The 19,523-nt window shown below is 45.2% G+C and overlaps 1 protein-coding gene across 5 annotated transcripts in view; it reads right to left on the reverse strand.

Moving 5' to 3' along the window:
- Nucleotides 1-428: 428 nt before the first annotated feature.
- The window catches only part of CCDC57 (coiled-coil domain containing 57), an 88,020-nt gene continuing 68,925 nt past the window's right edge, over nucleotides 429-19,523 (reverse strand). For all 5 annotated transcript variants that reach the window (XM_044300025.1, XM_044300027.1, XM_044300024.1 and 2 more), the window contains 8 exons: nucleotides 18,336-18,436; nucleotides 16,750-16,950; nucleotides 14,454-14,510; nucleotides 14,020-14,230; nucleotides 12,669-12,787; nucleotides 10,154-10,270; nucleotides 8,776-8,962; nucleotides 429-1,466 (listed from right to left, as the gene is read on the reverse strand). In XM_044300025.1, coding sequence (XP_044155960.1) covers nucleotides 1,303-1,466; nucleotides 8,776-8,962; nucleotides 10,154-10,270; nucleotides 12,669-12,787; nucleotides 14,020-14,230; nucleotides 14,454-14,510; nucleotides 16,750-16,950; nucleotides 18,336-18,436 — 1,157 coding nt within the window. In that variant the 3' untranslated portion in view covers nucleotides 429-1,302. The remainder of the gene's footprint in view (nucleotides 1,467-8,775; nucleotides 8,963-10,153; nucleotides 10,271-12,668; nucleotides 12,788-14,019; nucleotides 14,231-14,453; nucleotides 14,511-16,749; nucleotides 16,951-18,335; nucleotides 18,437-19,523) is intronic.

Here is a 19,523-nt window from a genome sequence, read left to right on the forward strand (position 1 = left end):
CAACCCCTTTAAGTCTTCACTTTAGTGACATCTGTGACTTGCCTGGTTGCTATAGACAACTGCTCCACTTTTCCTTTGCACGAGTTATCTCTAAGGCCTCTTTCACATGAGCGAGTTTTTTCCATGCGGGAGCAATGTGTGACGTGAACGCACCGAATCCTGACCCATTCATTTCAATGGGTCTGTGTACAGGAGCGTTTGTTTTTTTCACGCATCAGTTCTGCGTTGAGTGAAAAACGTGGCACGTTCTATATTCTGCATTTCTCACGCAGCCCTGGCCCCATAGAAGTGAATGGAGCTACAGTGAAAAACGCATTAAATCTGCAAGCAAGTGCGGATACAATGAGTTTTTCACTGATGGTTGCTAGGAGATGTTGTTTGTAAACCTTCCGTTTTTTATCACGCGCTTGAAAAACGCATCAAAACGCATTGCACCCGCACGGAAAAAACTGAACAGACAAAACAGACTGAACTTGCTTGCAAAATGGTGCGCGTTTCACTGAACGCACCCGGAGCCAATCCGTCACGCTCGTGTGAAAGAGGCTTAAGAGGGCGTTCACACGGCAGCCACCAGAATTTTATATGGACCCTGCGCCAAAATTCTGGTGGTGGCCACATGGTGTCTGTATCTCGTTTTCAATGGCAGTCAGCGCTGTTTAGCTCCATTCAATGACAGCATCAAAAATGTAAATGTACCCTTTTGGTATGCCTCCATAAGAGGTCAAAGTACAGTATGGCCACATAGACATCTATGGGCGTCGTATTAGGGTTCCATACAGCAATGAGCTTGTACGGAATTGTAAGGCGGCCATCAAAATCAACGTAAGTAACCAAGGATGCCAGTACACATAGTCGTTTGTGTCATAGAGGTCATCACAAATTGCAGTATGCGGCAGTGTGGCAAGTACGTGGTAAGCACATGGAAATCAGTAGTAAAACGGTTACCAGTTTTGGCAATGTGGCAAAAGCAGCCGAGTGTATCGGCGCATCATGGCTCACAACAGGAAGCACAATGCTCCGTCAGGCGAGTTGTAAAGCAGATACCAGCACCTGATGTGACCACAATGACTTTCAGTGGAGTCTGTTGGGATGTCCTTGGTTTAAGAGCAAGAACAGAAACATTAATCCTATGGTCAAATATGATGCAACTGCCAACAGAAGGTCCAAACCAAATGCTCCAAGCTCCAGTGGAGATCACCATAGTCACCCATCTGCAGAAAGGCTGGTTCATGTATAATGGATGGGCACCACCACTTTTACACCCAGCAATTCTCAAGGTGAAAAGAGATGGTGAGAACTTAATCAGTCTTGTATGTTGTAGTTCCGAATTTTGGGGGTGTTGTGCAATCCTCTGCCTTTTGTCTTTCTGGTATTCAACGGCTGGGCGGGCTTCTCAGAACGATTCCTCAAAGAAGATGGTTTTGTATTTTGATTCCCCGATCCTGGATGACTTCTTGTGGTGGTCACTACAAGTAGAACACAAAGTTATTAGTAAGAGAAACCTCATTATGGTCATCTCCGGGCACAATAAATGCTAGCAGATTACGAATAGACGTATATGCACAGTAAAGGCATCATTTTACGGTTTACATAAAGAGTTATATCGTATTTTTCGGACTATAAGATGCATTTTTTTCCCTAAAAATGGGGGAAAGTGGCACTGCGTCTTAGTGTCCAAATGCTAATGACCTCTTTCCATTATGGAAGCGTTCATTAGCATACGGGAGGCACGGGGAGGTGAGGGCAGTGCCACGCTGGCTGTTCCTCACCTTCCCTGGTCTTCTTCTGGATCCCGCTGTGCACTGTCTCCTGACAATACACAGCCTCAAGACGTAGTGCACACAGGCACGCACTATTACCCGACGCTGTGCGCGATCAGGTCACAGTACACAGCGGGACCCAGAGGAAGCGACGGAGGGGTGTGTCCTGGATCTGCAGCGCCATCCGGACCAGGCGATGTAAGTTTTTGTTTGTTTTTTTGTAATGCCTGATCTGAGGTCTCATGGGAGCTGGGGGTTTGATCTGAGGCCGATAGGTTCTGATTTTGGGGGGGGGGGTCTGATCTGAGGCTGATGGAGGTTGGCGGGGTCTGATCTGAGGCTGATTGAGCTTGGGGGTCTGATGTGGATCTGATCTGAGGTCTGATTAAGAATGGGGATCTGATTTGGGGACCTGCTCTTAGGTCTGATGGAAAATAATTTTTTGCATCTTATAGTCCGAAAAAGATGGTACTTTATAAATATTGTGACAACTCGGGGTCACTTAACTCTCCAGGATCGCCATCTTCTCCACTTATACGGTTGGCATACCTCAAGAAGCCACTCCAACACTGCAGATTTTGGTGCAAACTGGCTACGTCCAGCTTTATTGTCACTTTTACAGCAGTCCAAACAAATCAAACATAAATCCTCGGCCGTCTGGCCACTGACTACACAGTATTTCTCCCTCTGTATTGGGATCTGGGTTTACCACCCAGCTCCCCAAAACACAACACGGTGCTTACCCCAGACAGGGTTAGAGGGTCCCACAGGCCTTGCCGCAGCCTGCTCCTTCCCCAGACAGGGAGCCCTGATTGAGGAGCCAAGCCCACCTTTACCTGAGCTCCTTAGCTGGCTATTTTCCCAGCCTTCCTCTTCTCCCCCAGGTTCCTCTGGGTGAGATACACCATTTCAATGGCCCTCATTTAGCCCTCTGGCAGCTCCACTGCCACGATATATTATATCGTATTGATCTTTACTATAGTCCAGAGCTGTATTCGCAATTCTGTTGGAAACAGTCATCAATGATTAATACAAAATAAGCATTGCAATGCATTTACATGATCTACCCCATGGTGAGCAACTTTGTGAATTGTAAAGTCCTGTTGAAAGTACAGTGACCACTTAAGATGCAGAAGGGATGTGGAGCTGATGCACCGACTGCGCATGTGTCGGTATTATAGCCTACGGCTTGGATGGGATTAGACCCAAGATTGCCGGCCACTTTGCAGTTCCAGATATGTCCAGCAGACACTTCTCCATTCATTTACATATGGGCAGGAGAAGTTAAAACTTCCCTTTCTGCTTAAGCTGTACTATTGGTGTATGTTTAGAAAGATCTCTCTATTACCTCTATGGGATTTGGACTTGTTGACAGTTTCCCTTTCAGTCAACACTCAAATCAGCTTTGTGCATTACATACATAGTTATATCTATGGGTTTTCTAGCCTCTACCTGGTTTTCTTTGAGTTACCCAAGTGATAAATATAACCCTGTAAAGCTGTAATTCCAAATGACGGGTTGTTCTCTTCAGACTCGGGAGAGGATCACACTGGTGAATGATTTACTAACACTCTGCAATGTGTGGCATTTCACCCAGACGGATAGTTCATAATAGCCCAATAGCCTGATGTGAACACTGTTGACATTGTGTCTGATGGGGAAGTGGTGCGATAACCCACTGACAGCTCCAAACCCTATGAGGCAATTATATTGCAGGGCAACGAAACCCAAAGCCTCTGCAATGCTGCTGGGTAGTTACAAAACACCGTCAGCAAGACGAGGTCAGATACCGAGAGTGGGCTCGGATCAGTAGGTTCATGCCACACAAAAGTCACTGTACGCAGGTCTTCTACCTGTTGGCCAGGACTAGAATCCATAGTGTTCCTCTGGACTACTAATACAACGATCTGCACATGACATAAAAGCACTGATGGCACTGGGGGTAATACAGTATAATCTTGCTGGAGGTCCTGCTCTAAAGGAGGTAACTTTTAGTAATGGACACAAAAAACACGCTTCATTCTAAACAAGGTTCCTTGGGTTTTAATGTGACCTGAAATGTGACCTCTGAGCAGAAGAAAGAATAAAGTTATGGGCAATTTCCACAACTTTAGGGTCACTGTAATCACTGTGGCTCTGGACTGCGACAAATAATCCCCATGCACATCTATGGAAGACGTGTATGACCTGAGAGTGGTATGTGGCCTAAAGGCTATGTCCACCTTTGACCCCTTCAGGTCCTCCGCCGTACATTTATGGTCTTTAAACATGACGCCCGCTCGCACGTGCAGCGGGCGGCATGGCCTCCGGGTTTCTGCTGTTTAAAATAGCAGAGACCTGTGGCACATGTATGTGATCAGCTATAAGGCTGATCACATACATTTCTCCCTGCAGATGCCGTGGTCAAATGTGACCATGGCATCTGAGCAGTTCAGAGGCCGCGTGCTCCAGCTCCGGTAACAGCGTTCCCCGGCTGAGATCGGGGAACCTGTTACACTGATCTAATAGCCCGAAGCCTCAAGCAGGCTTCGGAGTCTATTAGAGGAATATACCAATACAGGCCACTAAGTGGCAGCACTGTATAGTTATAGTGAAAATGGAGTGTTTAATGATGACTATATAGCCATCAATGAACACAATGGGCAATCTAATGATTGCCAGTTATAGTCACTTAGGGTGACTTAAATATTTTTTCAAAAGTTTTTCAATTTTTAAAAAAAATATATAAATAAAAAAAATATAAAAAGTTCAAATCACCCCCCCCCCCCTTCATTAAAATAAAAATAAATAAAAATACTTAACCAATAGAAAAATAAACATCTTGGGCATCACCGCATGCGAAAAATGCCCATACAATTAAAATAGAAAAAATTAAAACTGTAAATTTGCCATTGGCTGCCCCCCCACGACACCGGATGTTTTCGTCTGGGCCGGGGGAGAAGCAGTAACGGCGGTGTGGGGACCAGGAGTGGCGCCGGGAGCGGAGTAAGTATATTCAGCATGGGGGGCTTTTTATAGGATTGGATAACCCCTTTAAAGATTAGGCTACTTTCACACTAGCGTTTTTGCTGGATCCAGCAGGGCTAAGCAAAAACACTTCCGTTACTGATAATACAACCATCTGCATCAGTTATAAACGGATCCGGTTGTATTATCTTTAACATGGCCAAGACGGATCAGTTTTCTATTGTGTCAGATTATGTCAGAGTTAAACAGATCTGTCCCCATTGACTTGCATTGTGGGTCATGACGGATCCGTTTTGCTCCGCATTCCATTAAGGAAAGAAAACCACAGCATGCTGCTCTCCGTTATGAGAACGCAACCAAGCGGAACAGAATGCATTTTGCTGCATTCCGTTCTGTTCAGTTACGTTTTGTCCCCATTGACAATGAAGGCGGACAAAATGGAAAAGTTTTTTTTTCTGGTATTGAGACTCTATGACTAGAGATGAGCGAATTTCATATTTTGACATTTGTTCACACATCGTTTGGTGATAAAAGGTGAATTGCGTTATGGATTCCGTTACCACGGACCAAAACGAAGTGTGAAAGAATTTCATAAGCGGAACTTCGCTCATCTCTACCTATGACGGATCTCAATACCGTAAAATACAAACGCTAGTGTGAAAGTAACCTTAGACCATACAGCGCTACTTTTTCATTTTAGATGCACTGGCACAAGAAAAACATAATTTTATAAAGTCTCCAACTACAGCAAGACAATTATTGGGAGGAATACATCATTAGGGTATGAAAAAAGTGTCAAAATTTGTCACAAGTGCCGTTTTGAGCAAAAATTGCGGCTTTTTGCCGTTTTATGCCACACCCTTGCAACGTTTCAAAAAATTGGGTGGGAAAGTGGTTGTAGTTAACTTCTATGTTAATTGGCTTCATGACAGACAGACAGACAGGACAGGGGTATTTCTAGACAAAAGGGTTTATAGGTTTAAAGATGGCCAAATTACTCAAACCACATGCAATATCTGATAAATTTGGCGCAAAGTATGCCAACTTCAAATCTTATCCTCATAATAAAACATCACCGTGGTCAATACTGTGCGACCAAAGTTGCTGTCCAGCCTTCGCCATATACTTGCTTAAAGGGGTTATGCCATGATTTATATAAAAAATGAAAATCAGACATTATATAGGACATGACAACCACTTTCTAACCAAGCTAGAACCAGCCCTGTACCTCACATGGATCCAGAGATCTCCCCATTCATTGTTACAATTGCTCTGCTAGATTATCTTGACCCTGTCAGCTCCGGGGGAGTCTCCTTTCTGCTGCAGCTCTCTTCCTGTAACGGCCACAGCTTCTAACAATACATATGGCTGGTAGCAGATGAAGATTTAAACTGAGCATGTGCGACCAGCTCAGTGAGATGGACAAAAAAAAAAGTAAAAGACCAAACAGCAGGTGGCGCTACACAGATACATTTTATTGAAAAGCTCACGAGTTAAACTAAATTTTTTAATTACCTGCAATTACAAAAGTATTCAGATCCAGAAGTTGGTTTGAAAAATGTAGAATATGTTTCTTGACATACATACATGCCTGTATACTGGACGTCACTGATATGGAGAGCAGTTGGTGCAAATCTGACGCCAGTATGTGGTGGTCAAACAGGGGGACCCTGTGCAAGCCTGGCAACACCTCAATATAATTTGGTCCTTCAAAGTGAGCCCAGTTTTTGCAGTCATGAAAATTAAGTGTCACCAATGTGCGGCCTAACAATGCCCTATTAACACATGTCCATTTAAAGGGATATCCTAAGGTTTAAACACAGGATTGATGGGGGTCTAACCAATAGGCTCCCCACTGATCACGAGGATGGAAGTCCTCCCCGAGTGAAAGGAGTGCACCGACGCTCCAACCAATTCTATGGGACCGATGGAGATAGCAGGGCGCTGTACCCAGCTTCTCTTCAGCAGTAGTGTTGAGCGTGAATATTCAAATCGCTAATTTTAATCGCGAATATCGCCGCTTCGAGAATTCGTGAATATTTAGAATATAGTGCTATGTATTCATGTTCGCTAAATAGTGTTGAATATTCTAATCGCGAGTTTATCTCGAATATATTACATTGCGGATTTTCGCAATCAAGTAAACAATGACTGGAGATCACAAATTCTCGAATTTATGGCGAATATTTGGCCAAAAATTCACAAATCCGAATATTGCCTATGCCGCTCATCACCATAGGGATAAATGAAGCAGCAGTATGCATCCTTGCCCAGCGTCGGATTAAAGTCCCTTGGGACCACCAGAGGAAATGATTCTGAGGCCCACCTTCTTCATTATTGTCAAAGCTTGGGCCCACAGGAGGACCCTCTGGTGAGCCAGTCTGACCCTCTCCTCACCCCTGTTCTTGTAATGAGTGGATGTCCCCCCAGTCAGACACTTGTCACCTCTCCTGTGGATGGGTGACAAGTTTAAATCCTGGGACAGCCCCTTGTGCACTTTCATCTCACATATTACAGAGGACTGGAGCTCAGGACACAGCACTTGGCATCTCCCTTCAGCCTGGACTTGTGTAATACTGAGCCCACACACTACACAACGAGCGCAGCACGTGAACTGCAGGTAATGACCGGCAGTAATGCCTCTGCCCCCGTCAGGGTTATCTGCGGTCACAGCACGGGATCATTTACTAGTCATCAGTATCTGATTGGTGGGTGTCTGACTGCTGGCACCCCTGCCGATCCACAAAGCCGCTGCAGCCTGTAGCGTCGCGTCCTTTGGTCACATGGCCTTCATGCAGCTCAGTCCCATTAAAGTGAAAGGGATTGAGCTGCAGTAACAGGTACGGCCAGTATACAATGAGAGGCGCTGTGCTCGCTATACAATAGTATGAAGAGGCTGCGGCGCTTGTCCTGCAGGGGTGCTGACCACACCATAAGCATAAGCCATCAATACTTAACACCTGGAAAATCCAAGATTTTTTATTTCTTGGGCTACTGTTTCTAATCCCTTTTATTCAGAGTAAAAAAAAAAATCTGTTTAATTTATGGGCAAAGTGTACAAAAAGTAATAAAAATGATAACCCAAAGTATTAGAAAGGGTTCCCTACTGTGTTTCCATACCCTTTATGTGTAGTCTCAGGTGAACCAGGCAGATATGCTGGTGTTTTCCCTTTTATTTTTATTTTACTTCTGCATGTATATAAGTTTTAACATAATATGTCACCAAAAAGACTATCTTATTTTTTTTTTTCATTTTTCACTTGCACCGTTACTGAGACATCTACAGCAGCCCCCATGACAGGGAACGCCAGCCCCTGTGGCACCATTAGTAATCGGCAGGGTTTGGGTTTACTCTGTCATGCTGGATGGGCACAGAGGACACTGGGTCTAGTAAAGGCAGCGACACTACCAGTGATCATAGCATTGGGTGCACTTCAAAAGAGAAGACAGAAGCAATTCTAAGCCGCTTCTATCACCAGCCGGGCACCCGATCTGCTCCTGTTAGATTGCAGCAAACTGAGGACCTGCGCCGCCCGTTATCAAAAGACAGTGGGCAGTCGTTAAGGAGTAAAAACGGTTCACGTATGTTTGCCTTTAATTTCCAGCAAGTGGGATATGTCCCAGCTATCCATTACAAGTATACATTGAGAGATCCTGGCTTCCTTCTAAGGGCTCATTCAGATAACAGTATCCCCTTTTTGTGGTCTGCAAATTGTGGATCCCCAAAACATGGATACTGGCCGTGTGCGTTCCGCATTTTTCAGAACAGCGCGGCCAGCCCTATGACAGATATGCCTACTGTTGTGCACAATTGTGGACAAGAATAGGACATTTTCTATCTTTTTTGTGGGGCCACGGAACGAAAGTCGGGCTGCGGCCTCAAAATGAATGGATCTTCATCCGTTCCACAAAATTACAGAATGGATGTGCACTCAAATATATGGTCGTGTGAATGGACCCTTAGGCCTCCGACGTAGGCTCAAAACGAGAGGTGACTGCAGCCTTACAGAGACAGAAATGCACAAGTTTTGTAACGTCTCATCCTCACCTTGTGGTGCCCCTTCTTGGGAGCTCATCAGTGACGGACTTGACCCCATATCTAGGATTTTCCAGACCTCCTGTATAGATGAATCCCCATCAACCCAAGACGCCCCTGACTGATTGGACCTAGAGCTGAGATGTCCACGTGGTGATGGAGAGACGTTCTCTTTCCGTGTAGGTTCAGAAGTCGAAGGCTGCGTAATATAACAAACAGGATGCACATCAATAATATCATATACAACACAAATGGATCCAAAAACAGGTCTGATCTTTTTGTCCCACTCTTGTCCATGGGCTGCACCTGGTACTGACCTCATCCCTGTTTAACTGAAAGGGGCAATATCAGACACAGGCCACGGACAAAATGGAACTCTTTCTGGAAAAGGAAAAAGACTATGGGGCACATTTACTAAGACTGGCGGTGTAGACGCTGGTCTTAATAAGCCCCTGCACTGGCGGTGGATTTCTGAAGTTATGTCGAGGTGTCGGCCTCTACATAACTTCAGCGTATCCACCGGTGATTCAAAATGCAAGACAGCTTCCTTGCTGTAATGCAGACAAGAACAGCCCTTTGTAAATGGGAGTGAGGGAGTGAGAGAAAACCAAAGTGCATATACTGTAGAAGGTATCTGTATTTTGCGGACTGAAATATCTACGCGGCCGTGGGGATTCACACATCTGTGTCTGTATTTCAGCTGGGATAATGTCTGTGTTGCGACCCTTTTTGTTCCCCATGTATGTTCTTTAGCCTCCAATTTTCAATTTCATTCCGATTGCTTCCATGGGCAGTTCAGGGTTTTCATGAAAGGTGCAGCAGCCATATCACAATTCAGCAAGTAAGATGAAGAAACTGCCTGGACGGACTCCAGAAACAATAAAGCGTTATGGGGCAAAGTGGAGGAGTCACAAGAGTCATGCACAGCAGTTTAGCCAATGTTTTTAGATGCTGGATGTGTAGTCACCAGATGGGTGCAGAGGTAGCAGTCGCTACGGGGCCCAGGAGCCTGAGGGGCCCAAAGACCCTTGTGCTGGATAAGACGACACCGGTATTATAGAAAGTGCATACTGGTCAAGTTACACTTCTGTCTGGAGGGAAGGGGTTAGGTCAAGAATTTGGCATTGGGGGGGGGGGGGGGTGGGTAAATTGTAGGTGCACCCCTGCCCCTGGCCACAAAAGCACTGAGGGAAGGGGGCCCAAGCTGAACCCTTGCACCAGGCCCCTTGAGCTTTTAGCTACACCCATGGTAGTCACCTTCTACATATATCCCATGCCAAGGAGAAGATCAAGCATTAATCTGGCTGTAATTTGAAATAGAGAACTACCAAGACAGGACTATCCCCAGGAGCACATATCTTCTCACCACCCCTTCATATGACCGACCTACCTGCATTGCAGCTAAAGCCTCAGACCCGTCACGGTGCCCTTTGCTTTTGGCTTCTGTAGTGATGCGATCCTTGGCAGGAGGACTGGGCGTTTTCTGGTATTGAGCGAATTGTAGCTCCTTGAGAAGATAAAAAAAAAAAAGAAGTATGGTGAGATGTCAAAAGAGATGTGCGCGCACGCAGCTCTTCTTCCTGACCCTCCTCTACACAAGCATGCTCAGCGCGGTCAAGTGTGTATGTGATCTCAATGGAGAGAGCCTGTGAGAACAAAGGATCAGGCAAGCTGAAATCCAGTATGCCCAATCCTCCTTTCCTCAGACGTCTGCTATTAGAGGACAGTCGGCACACCCTATACACATAAGATAGTAGGCTGCTCCAGCCGAAAACAGTGAGTTCAGTTTACTTTGCTCTCCTGTGTATGGCCACCTGAACGGTAGTTACGCCTGCAAACAGTCAGTGAACAGCTATATTCACAAGAGATCAACCTTTGCAAACACTAAAGGCGATGAGGGATCATCCTGATCTTCCTGGTTTATGAACACAACTGAGTGACAAGCGACACAGGAGGAAGGTTGAAGAAAAGAGAGGGAATGGCCATCAGCTGTAGAATATACCTTAATTAATATAAAAAATAAAAATCAGATATGACTGTCTCTTTCTGACAAACCAGCCCTGTACCTCACATGGGTCCAGAGATCCCCCTATTCATTGCTCCAATACACCTACTCAGGGGCGTTGCTAGGGTCTCAAAAGATCCGGGGCACAAGCCCCAATGCATATGGCCCAATTCTCTAAGTCGACCAACTGCCCCCCGCGCACACTAGCACTGAAGACATTTACTATCCTGAAGAAAATGGAGTGCCATAAAGATAATTTTCTCCATAGTAATACTGCCTCTCGTAGTCCCACAAATAGCAATTCCCTTCTAGAATGCCCTCATTAGTAATACTGCCCCCTACAGTGATAGTGCTCCCCAAGAGTGCCCTCATTAGTAGAAGAGCCCTTCAGTATTAATAATGCCCTCAGAGCCCGCAGTAGAAATAAGGCCCCACTATTGTTCCCCCAGTGGTAATTAAGCTCTCTACAGACCCCTCAGTAGTAATAAGGCCCCCATAGTGCTCTTAGTAGAAATAATGCGGATCTATAAGTCTCTCCTTTAGAGCCCCCAGTAGTAATAAGAATGCCTATAATGTCCCCTGGATTTAAAATGCCCCACACTGCCCCCAGTATTTCTAATGCCCCCTATTGTTATAATGCTCACACTGAAGTGCCCCCAGTATTTATATCGCCCCCTACTGTTATAATGCCCCCACAGTGCCCCCAGTATTTATATTGCCCCCTACTGTCATAATGCTTGCCCTAAAGTGCCCCCAGTATTTATAATGCCCCCTGTAGTTATATTCCTCCGTTTACTGTCCTCAGAAATTATAATTCCTCAGCCCCTCCACCATACAGTCCCATGTAAATAACATTATTTCCCTCCTCTGCCATAGAGTCCCATGTAAATACCATCACACCATCTCTCCAGCCCCCTCCAATATACAGTCCCATGTAAATAACATCACCCCCTCGATATTCAGTCCCATGTAAAAAACATCACTCCATCCCCCAGACACCTTCAACATACAGTCCCATGTAAATAAAATCACCCCCTCCCCAGGCACCTCCAACATGCAGCCCCATGTAAATAACATTACCCCCTCAACATACAGTCCCATGTAAATAACATCACTCCATCTCCCAGACACCTTCAACATACAGTCCCATGTAAATAAAATCACTGCCTCCCCAGGCACCTCCAACATTCAGTCCCATGTAAATAACATCACCTTGCCTCAGCCACCTCCAACATGCATTCCCATGTAAATAACATCACTGCACCCCACTGTCCCATGTAAATAACTTCGCTCCCTTCAGCCCAAACATACAGTCCCAGTTCAATAACCATAACTCCCAGCATTGCTCTGCCTCTCCCTTCACTAACCTCTTCTCATATAGCAGACCTCACCACACTGGTCACATGATGGTGACATCATCCCAGGTCCTTTTCAGCTACTGCATTTAGAACTGATCACATGGACTGTGATGTCATCACAGGTCCATGAGATCTTGTAGGGCATTAGGACGGCAATACAGTTATAGCTAATAGGCAGGCAGGACATTCGGGGCCTGGGACAAAACATCAGGGGCCCAGGCCCCGAATGTCTTAACCTGCACCTAATACATTGATTTCAAGCTGACAGCTCAGGCATTTGTGGAGGACAGCCTATTGATCCATTCATTCCTATGGGGCCATGCACACATCCCTATTTTTTGTGGATCAATGTAGCCGTTATACATGCAAATTACAGAACATGAACACACACGGAGGATATCTTTTTTGGGGGGGACCAAATTACAGACTTGGCCGTGTACATGAGCCACTATAGAGAGGACAATACCGGTACTTAATTATACTAGATAAATGTAATTTTTTTTCGTTTCTGCTAATATTCTAGCAGAAGGCTTATGGCCTACCTGAGAGGTGAGCTGGTACTGTAGACCCTCCAGCGCTGACAGGCGATTCTGCATTTCTGCTGCCTGAAGTTTAGAAGGAGTCTGGACAACAGGAGGAACAGAAGCCTTTGAAGTGTTTCCTGCAGAAAGGAGCATTTAATAAATATACACAGTCTACGTTGACAATATATCTATATGAAAAGTGACCAAGATTACTCATGGGACGGCCAGCAAACAGCATCAATGGAATAACACTGAATTATGTTCCGAATTCAGGAAGCTCGAACCAATGACCTATAAATATATATTTTTTTTTTAAACAAATTAAAGGAATGAATGGATGAGATTTAAAAGGGGTTATCCATTTTCACTAATAAAGCTATCCACTCTGTTAAGAAAAGCTATACTTTCTGTACAATTTCTTTACAGTTTTTAAGCTTTCTGCTTGCAGCCATTGAATGGGAACCCCCATTGTTGGTGCAAGGGAAAGCTCTGAGAACTGTACTGCGACGAGCCGCAGCTGTGTGGTCATCACTAGGGATGAGCAAACTTCTGTTTTCAAGTTCGGCGTACAAGGTTCGGGTTATCTAAGAAGTCCGTTATGGTCCGTGGTTGCGGAATAATCCATAACAGAATTCTTAGATATCCTGAACCTTGTACGCTGAACTTGAAAACAGAAGTTCGCTCAACACTAGTCATCACTTGACCAGGACAGCTTTTCAGCTTCTAGTTGCAATGTATGTTCCCATTCAATGACTACAAGCAGAGATCTCTTCCAGACAAACCCCTGTCATAGGTCTTCTTACAATGGCACCAGATTCATGGGAAATGTGTGGCCACTTCCAGCTGGTGATCGCCAGGGGTTTAGGTATCTGCACCTCCAACAACAAGCTAACTACTCACTGGAAATTTTTCAAGAATATCTTTTCTGAGGATAGCGCCTCTGATTAACGTTGATGGAGGCCCTTTCATCAGGACCCTCATCTTTGTCTAACTGGACACTGGACCAACTACTCTGTAAAGCACTGGTACCCTTAGTGCGTGTCTCTCTACAGCCGCTGCCTCCTCTTCTCTCTCCATAGACTTCGATGGATAGCAGCTGTAACCTGATCTCTCAGTGAAGCTGATAATCCTTTCCCATCTCTGCCTCTCTCATGGATTCTGCCAGTGAACTGAATATGAGTGATCAGTGTGGAGGCAAGGGGACGTGAAGAAGTGGCTGATAAGTGGAGAAAGAGACATTTTTCTGTAACACACATATTACAAAGTTTGGGCTTTTTTTTTAATCACTGCTTACGCTGTAGATTTATGGGAAAAAAATGAAAAGAAGGTTACACTTTAACAACATCTTTTTATAATCCTACTTCTTCACCTTCTGCCCCCGCCAGTCCTGCCCGCAGTCTGTTCCCCATGTCAATCAGCTGCTGTTTCTCCAAACTCAGCTGAGATATTTTCTTCACAGCTTCCTTCAGCTTGTTTCTTAGCATGTAAGGGTTAGTAGGACCACCACCTGGGCATGTGAGGGCCACCAGCTGCTGGCGAAGGGTCAGGTTCTCTTCCCGAAGTTCCTTTACAGTTGCTGTCTAAAAGCAAAAGAATACTTGGGTTACTAACACAAAGAGATAGCAAGGGGTTAAATCTTTTCTAAATATACAAGACTGCCTTTGATGACCTGGTTCCCTGGAGAACTTCATGAATACCATATACACCTGTGGCTGGGCAGTGCCGCCAAGTGCCAGCAGAAAACAAGTGGTCTCCTGTGCAATGGCAGAAGAGTTTCTGTACAGCTACAAGACAAATATATACCTCGCTGAGGACCACTGGGACCCGCTGACTGGCCAGCTCCAGCTTCAGCGCCGAAACCTATATTTGTGAGGGACAAATCAGAGATGTTCACTTGAAATGTTATTATGGGACCTAAGCCAAAGAAAGGTTAAAAGTCGCTATAATGTGCCCCATCACAAGGATCATGGGGGTCCCATATCTGGGGAACCTTACCGACCCAGAGAAGGAGGGAGTTTCCTGGACGGAGGATAACCAGGAGCGCTGCTGTGCATGGAAACACTGAAGGATCCACGGCATTCTCAGTGTTACCCGGCTGTGTGAGGACAGTATGTTCTTGCCAAAAACTATGGCGGCTCCAGTGGAAAGTAATAGAACTTTTCACTGTTGTCCTAACTAAGGGCTCATGCACATGACCGTGATCGGCCCGAGAAACACGCTGAATGTGTTGGCGGCATCTCCTGGGCTGATCAAGGCTCCCCTGACCTGAGCTAACCGCATCATAGTATTTTATGATACAGTCAGTTCATATCAGATGGTGGGGATGATGGATGATGATGGATGATGATGGATGATGATGATGATGATGTGAGCACAGTACAATAGACCCACAATCCGATAGAGACTGAATCACTATGATGCAGTCAGGGGAGCCACGGTTGGCCTGGGAGATGCAGCCAACACATGGACCGTGTTTCCCATGCCGATCTCAGCTTCCATACAGTTCATCACCCAGCCGCCCTGTATGGCAAACTGGCCTGGTAACATTGTGAGTCGTTACCAGGCAGATCGGCCATTCAGGAAAGAGGTGACACCACTATGGAGGCTGCAATTGCAGCAATTTTATGTTCTCTTTCAAAACTGATTATAGGGAATCTGTCAGCAGATTTCTACCCATGAAACTGGCAGACCTGTTACATGTGCGCTTGAAGGCATCCGTGTTGGTCCCATGTTCCTATGTGTCTGCACTGCTTGCATTGCATGGGACCAACACAGATGTCTTCAGCTGCCGAGCACACATGTAACAGGTCAGCCGGTGTCATGGGTACAAAACTGCTGACAGATGCCCTTTAAGTGAAGGAATCTATATAAGCTTAGAATTTGCACACTGTAATTATACATTAGTATACAGTAGGAAATCCCCCAGCAAAACATATGCATCACTTTAGGAGTTGTCTGACTTTCTTTTTTTTTTTTTAAAGGTTCCTAGTGACCGCAGCATTGATCTTTCCCATGCAGGCATGTGAACTATGATGCCTACCTTATAAGAAAACCAAACATAATATATAATAAAAGGAATGGGAATGCATGGAATAGAGTGGTAGCTGTCCCACGATAGCATGCTGTAAGGGTTAAAAACACAGAAAATTGTTCGTAAACCGGGGTCATCAAAAATGATGCATATACAATGATGTCATACAAAAGGGCTTCAGTTATAGGAACTAATGAAGATCCTGGAGAACAATCAGTTTCCAGTAGTAATATTGCTGAGCAAGAACATGGAAGAGTGGCAGCTCTTCACAATGCCTCCACTTATACAATGGCACTAGATCAGCATGGGTGACTATCTGGTGCTGAATGCCCAGAAGTCTCATCAATGTGACCCTGCACATAACTGGCAAAGTGAAGTGAAAAATGAAACCCAGTAGTCATGAAATATGCGTCAACTATTTCTCACTGCCACCTACTGGGTACACAGGGGTATTGCCATTACAAGCTTCATGAAGTTAAAGGAATTGTCCAGTTTCTGATATTGATCAGATAATCTCAGGATAGGTCATTTATATCAGATCAGTGGGTGTCTGACTCCCGGCACCCCCCGCCGATCAGCTGTATGAGGAGACGACAGCACTTGTACCGGGTTCTCTTCACGGTTACCTGCTCACCGTCAAGCAGTGAGCGGCGAGCAGTGTAATTACACCTGTTCTGTCCCACTCACTTGAATGGGACTGAGTGCAAGTAAAACTGCTCTTTCCCATTCAAGTAAATTGGATGGAGGAGATGCAATTACACTGCTCGACGATGCGATGCAGGTAAACAGTGAAGTGATTGCAGTGCTCATACAAGCGCTGGGGTCTCTTCAAACTGCTTATGGGCGGGGGTGCCAAGCTTCGGACCCCCTCCAATCTGATACTGACGGCCTATCCTGAGGACTGGTCATCAATATCAGAAACAGGACAACCCTTTTAAAGTAGGTCCTTATCAGCGGAGACTTTATTCAGGGGGTTCCTACGTGTTAATAAGGTAGGTAATCGCTAGGTCCTAATAGAATATGACCTCAGCAGGCACAATCCAGTAAATGAATGGAGCTTTGTCAAACCTCATTTCCAAGTTCCACTGCTTCCAGGTTTTGCTTTAAGTTCCCTTTAAAAAATTCCTCTGCCTCTTTGCGAGCCTCAGTCAGCTGCATTTCTAGCTCGGCCTGCCTCTGCCGCAGGCTGGAGATGGTGGATTGGTTGTGACGCGTCTCGCTGTTCAACTGGAACTGAAGCTGATCGATTTCTGCCTGTTTCTGCTGGATCTGGAGAATCATATGATAAATTAGACATTTATGTCGCCAATGCTTCAGTTTAGCCCTTGGTTGAAGGGAATCTGTCACCAGGATCTTGTCAGGACTGCTGCGCATGTGCACAGGAGTCCTCTCCGTTGTATTACACAGCACAGCAGACCTGACTCTGTATTTCATTGCAACTAAAGTGAAACTGAGTGATGACAGTAGAGGAACAGGGGGAAGTAGAAAAACCAGAGATCTGGGCTCCTTGTCTACAGTACTACTAGAGTATTACTGTTAGTGTTGAGCGAATCGAGCTTTGGATCCTAGATCTAAATTCAATTCGCACCAAACTTCGTTTCAATTTGTTTTAAAAGCATTAAAATGTGTGGGCACCGGCGAGTTATCACCGGTGAATAACTTGGGTTAATATTGATGTTAAGTTATATATTTACAGCATATATTTTTTATTTTATGACTTGTATTTGTTATACCTTTTATTTATATGTACTGTCATTAAAAATTACAATAAAAAAAATTATAAAAAATAAATAAAAATTCGGCTATGGATTTTTAAACTTTAAAACCACTTTCAAGTAGAAAAATCAAATCCCGAAGTTATTCACCGAAGTCCCACGAGACTTTGGCGATAACGAACTTGCCTCTCCGGAGCCCATCCATTTGAATGCTGTATGGAGACAAATCTCCGCACATCATTCAAACGACAAAGTTTTGAACGAATCGTCTTCGGATCTAGGATCCAGAGCTCGATTCGCTCAACACTAATTACTGTAGATAGTCCAGGATCATGGTAACAGATCCCCTTTAGGCGTACAATCTCTCTGATGACAGCAATGGTGCAGCTGAGAGCCGCTTGGCCATGCAAGCCTCCAAGGTATCCTATAAGCTCATTAGAAACGAGTTCTTGATTTGCGCCGTTTTTTGGGCCATTAATACCAGACACTCAATAGATAATCCGTTTCTAACAAGCTATTAAAATGACACAGAGGTTTGCGAGGCCGCATGGTTCTTGGGCACGTTGTGACTGTGACCCGACTTCCTCACGACCAGCACCTGTGGCCTCACCCACACAGCATTTTACCTCTGTCCCCAAATCACATGTAAATTAAAATCTTTGCTTTGTTTCGGAAACATTTCCACTTAAAGTGTACGTTCACTCCTGCCGGAAAAAATACTGTCATACATGGCCTGCAATATTATACCTGCAACTCTAAATGTAAAGTCTGCAGAATATGAACAAACTTTAATGGCGTAAATGCTGCGGGGAAAACAGATTGTGCTGTGCCTAGTGCATGCTTGACATAGGGACTGAACGACACGTAGTGTTCACCCCCAGGCCCTGTGCTAGGCACAGCAGAGTTTTTCTTAGCGCATTGGTCCATTTATGACTATACCTTCTGAGTGACTTCTGTAACCAGAGACTCGAGGTGAGCGGCTCTCGCTTCCAGTTTCTTAGAAGCCGCAGCTGATGCAACCTTGTCAGCTCTCAACGCGCCTGAAATAAAGCAGAACATAACACAAGTACGTTTCAACTGTCACCAACTTTTCAAAAAAACTTTTGATATGTCATAGAGACACATTAGAAGTTGTGAATGGTGGGGGTCTGAGTGCTGAGACCCCCACCGATCTCTAGAATGAGGAAAGTAAAGCATGTGCATATCTCTCACTCACTCTCTCTCCTCGCTGCTGTGGACGGAATAGAGACGGAGAGTAGACTTATGGAGAGTAGCGATGTGCGTGCTTCCCTCTCCTCGTTCTAGGGATCAGTGGGGGTCTTAGCGCTCAGACCCCCACCGATCAAAACCTTTGATATGTCTCTCGCATATCAAAAGTAAAAAAAAAAAAGTTACACTTTAAATACACTTCATAGATATGCTTTACATTGAGCCAGGTACCTGTACTTCAAAGGGGTTATCTGGTCATCAATATCAGAACGGCGGGGGTCCAACACCCAGGATCCCATGCCCATCGGCTGTTAGAAGATGCTGGCACTCTATGAACCCGCGGCCTCTTCCTAGGCCATGTGACGTCACCGGCCTAGGTCATCTGGTCTAGGGGCAGATCAGCCGCACAGAAGTGAAAGTGGGTGCACTGTAATACCAAACATACCCACTATACAATGTACAGTGCGGAGCTTGGAAAGGACAGACTTAGGGTACTTTCACACTTGCGGCAGAGGATTCCGGCAGGCAGTTCCGCCGGCAATCCGGAGGCAAACTGATGGCATTTGTCAGACTGATCCGGATGTGGATCCGTCTGACAAATGCATTAAAATACCGGATCAGTCTCTTCAGTGTCATCTGGAAAAATGGATCCGGTATTCATTTTTTTTTGCATTTTTAAAAGGTCTGCGCATGCGCAGACGGGAAAGCCGGATCCGTTTTGCCGGAACACTTAATGCCGTAATACACTTCAATATAAATTAATGCCGGATCCGGCATTCCGGCAAGTGATCAGTATTCTTGGCCGGAGATAAAACTGCAGCATGCTGCGGTATTTTGTTCGTCCAAAAAACGTAAGAGGGACTGAAGTGATGCATCGTGATGAATACTGAACGGATTGCTCTCCATTCAAAGTGCATT

Source organism: Bufo gargarizans, chromosome 6, assembly GCF_014858855.1.
Source record: "Bufo gargarizans isolate SCDJY-AF-19 chromosome 6, ASM1485885v1, whole genome shotgun sequence".
In the NCBI taxonomy this organism is placed as follows: domain Eukaryota; kingdom Metazoa; phylum Chordata; class Amphibia; order Anura; family Bufonidae; genus Bufo; species Bufo gargarizans.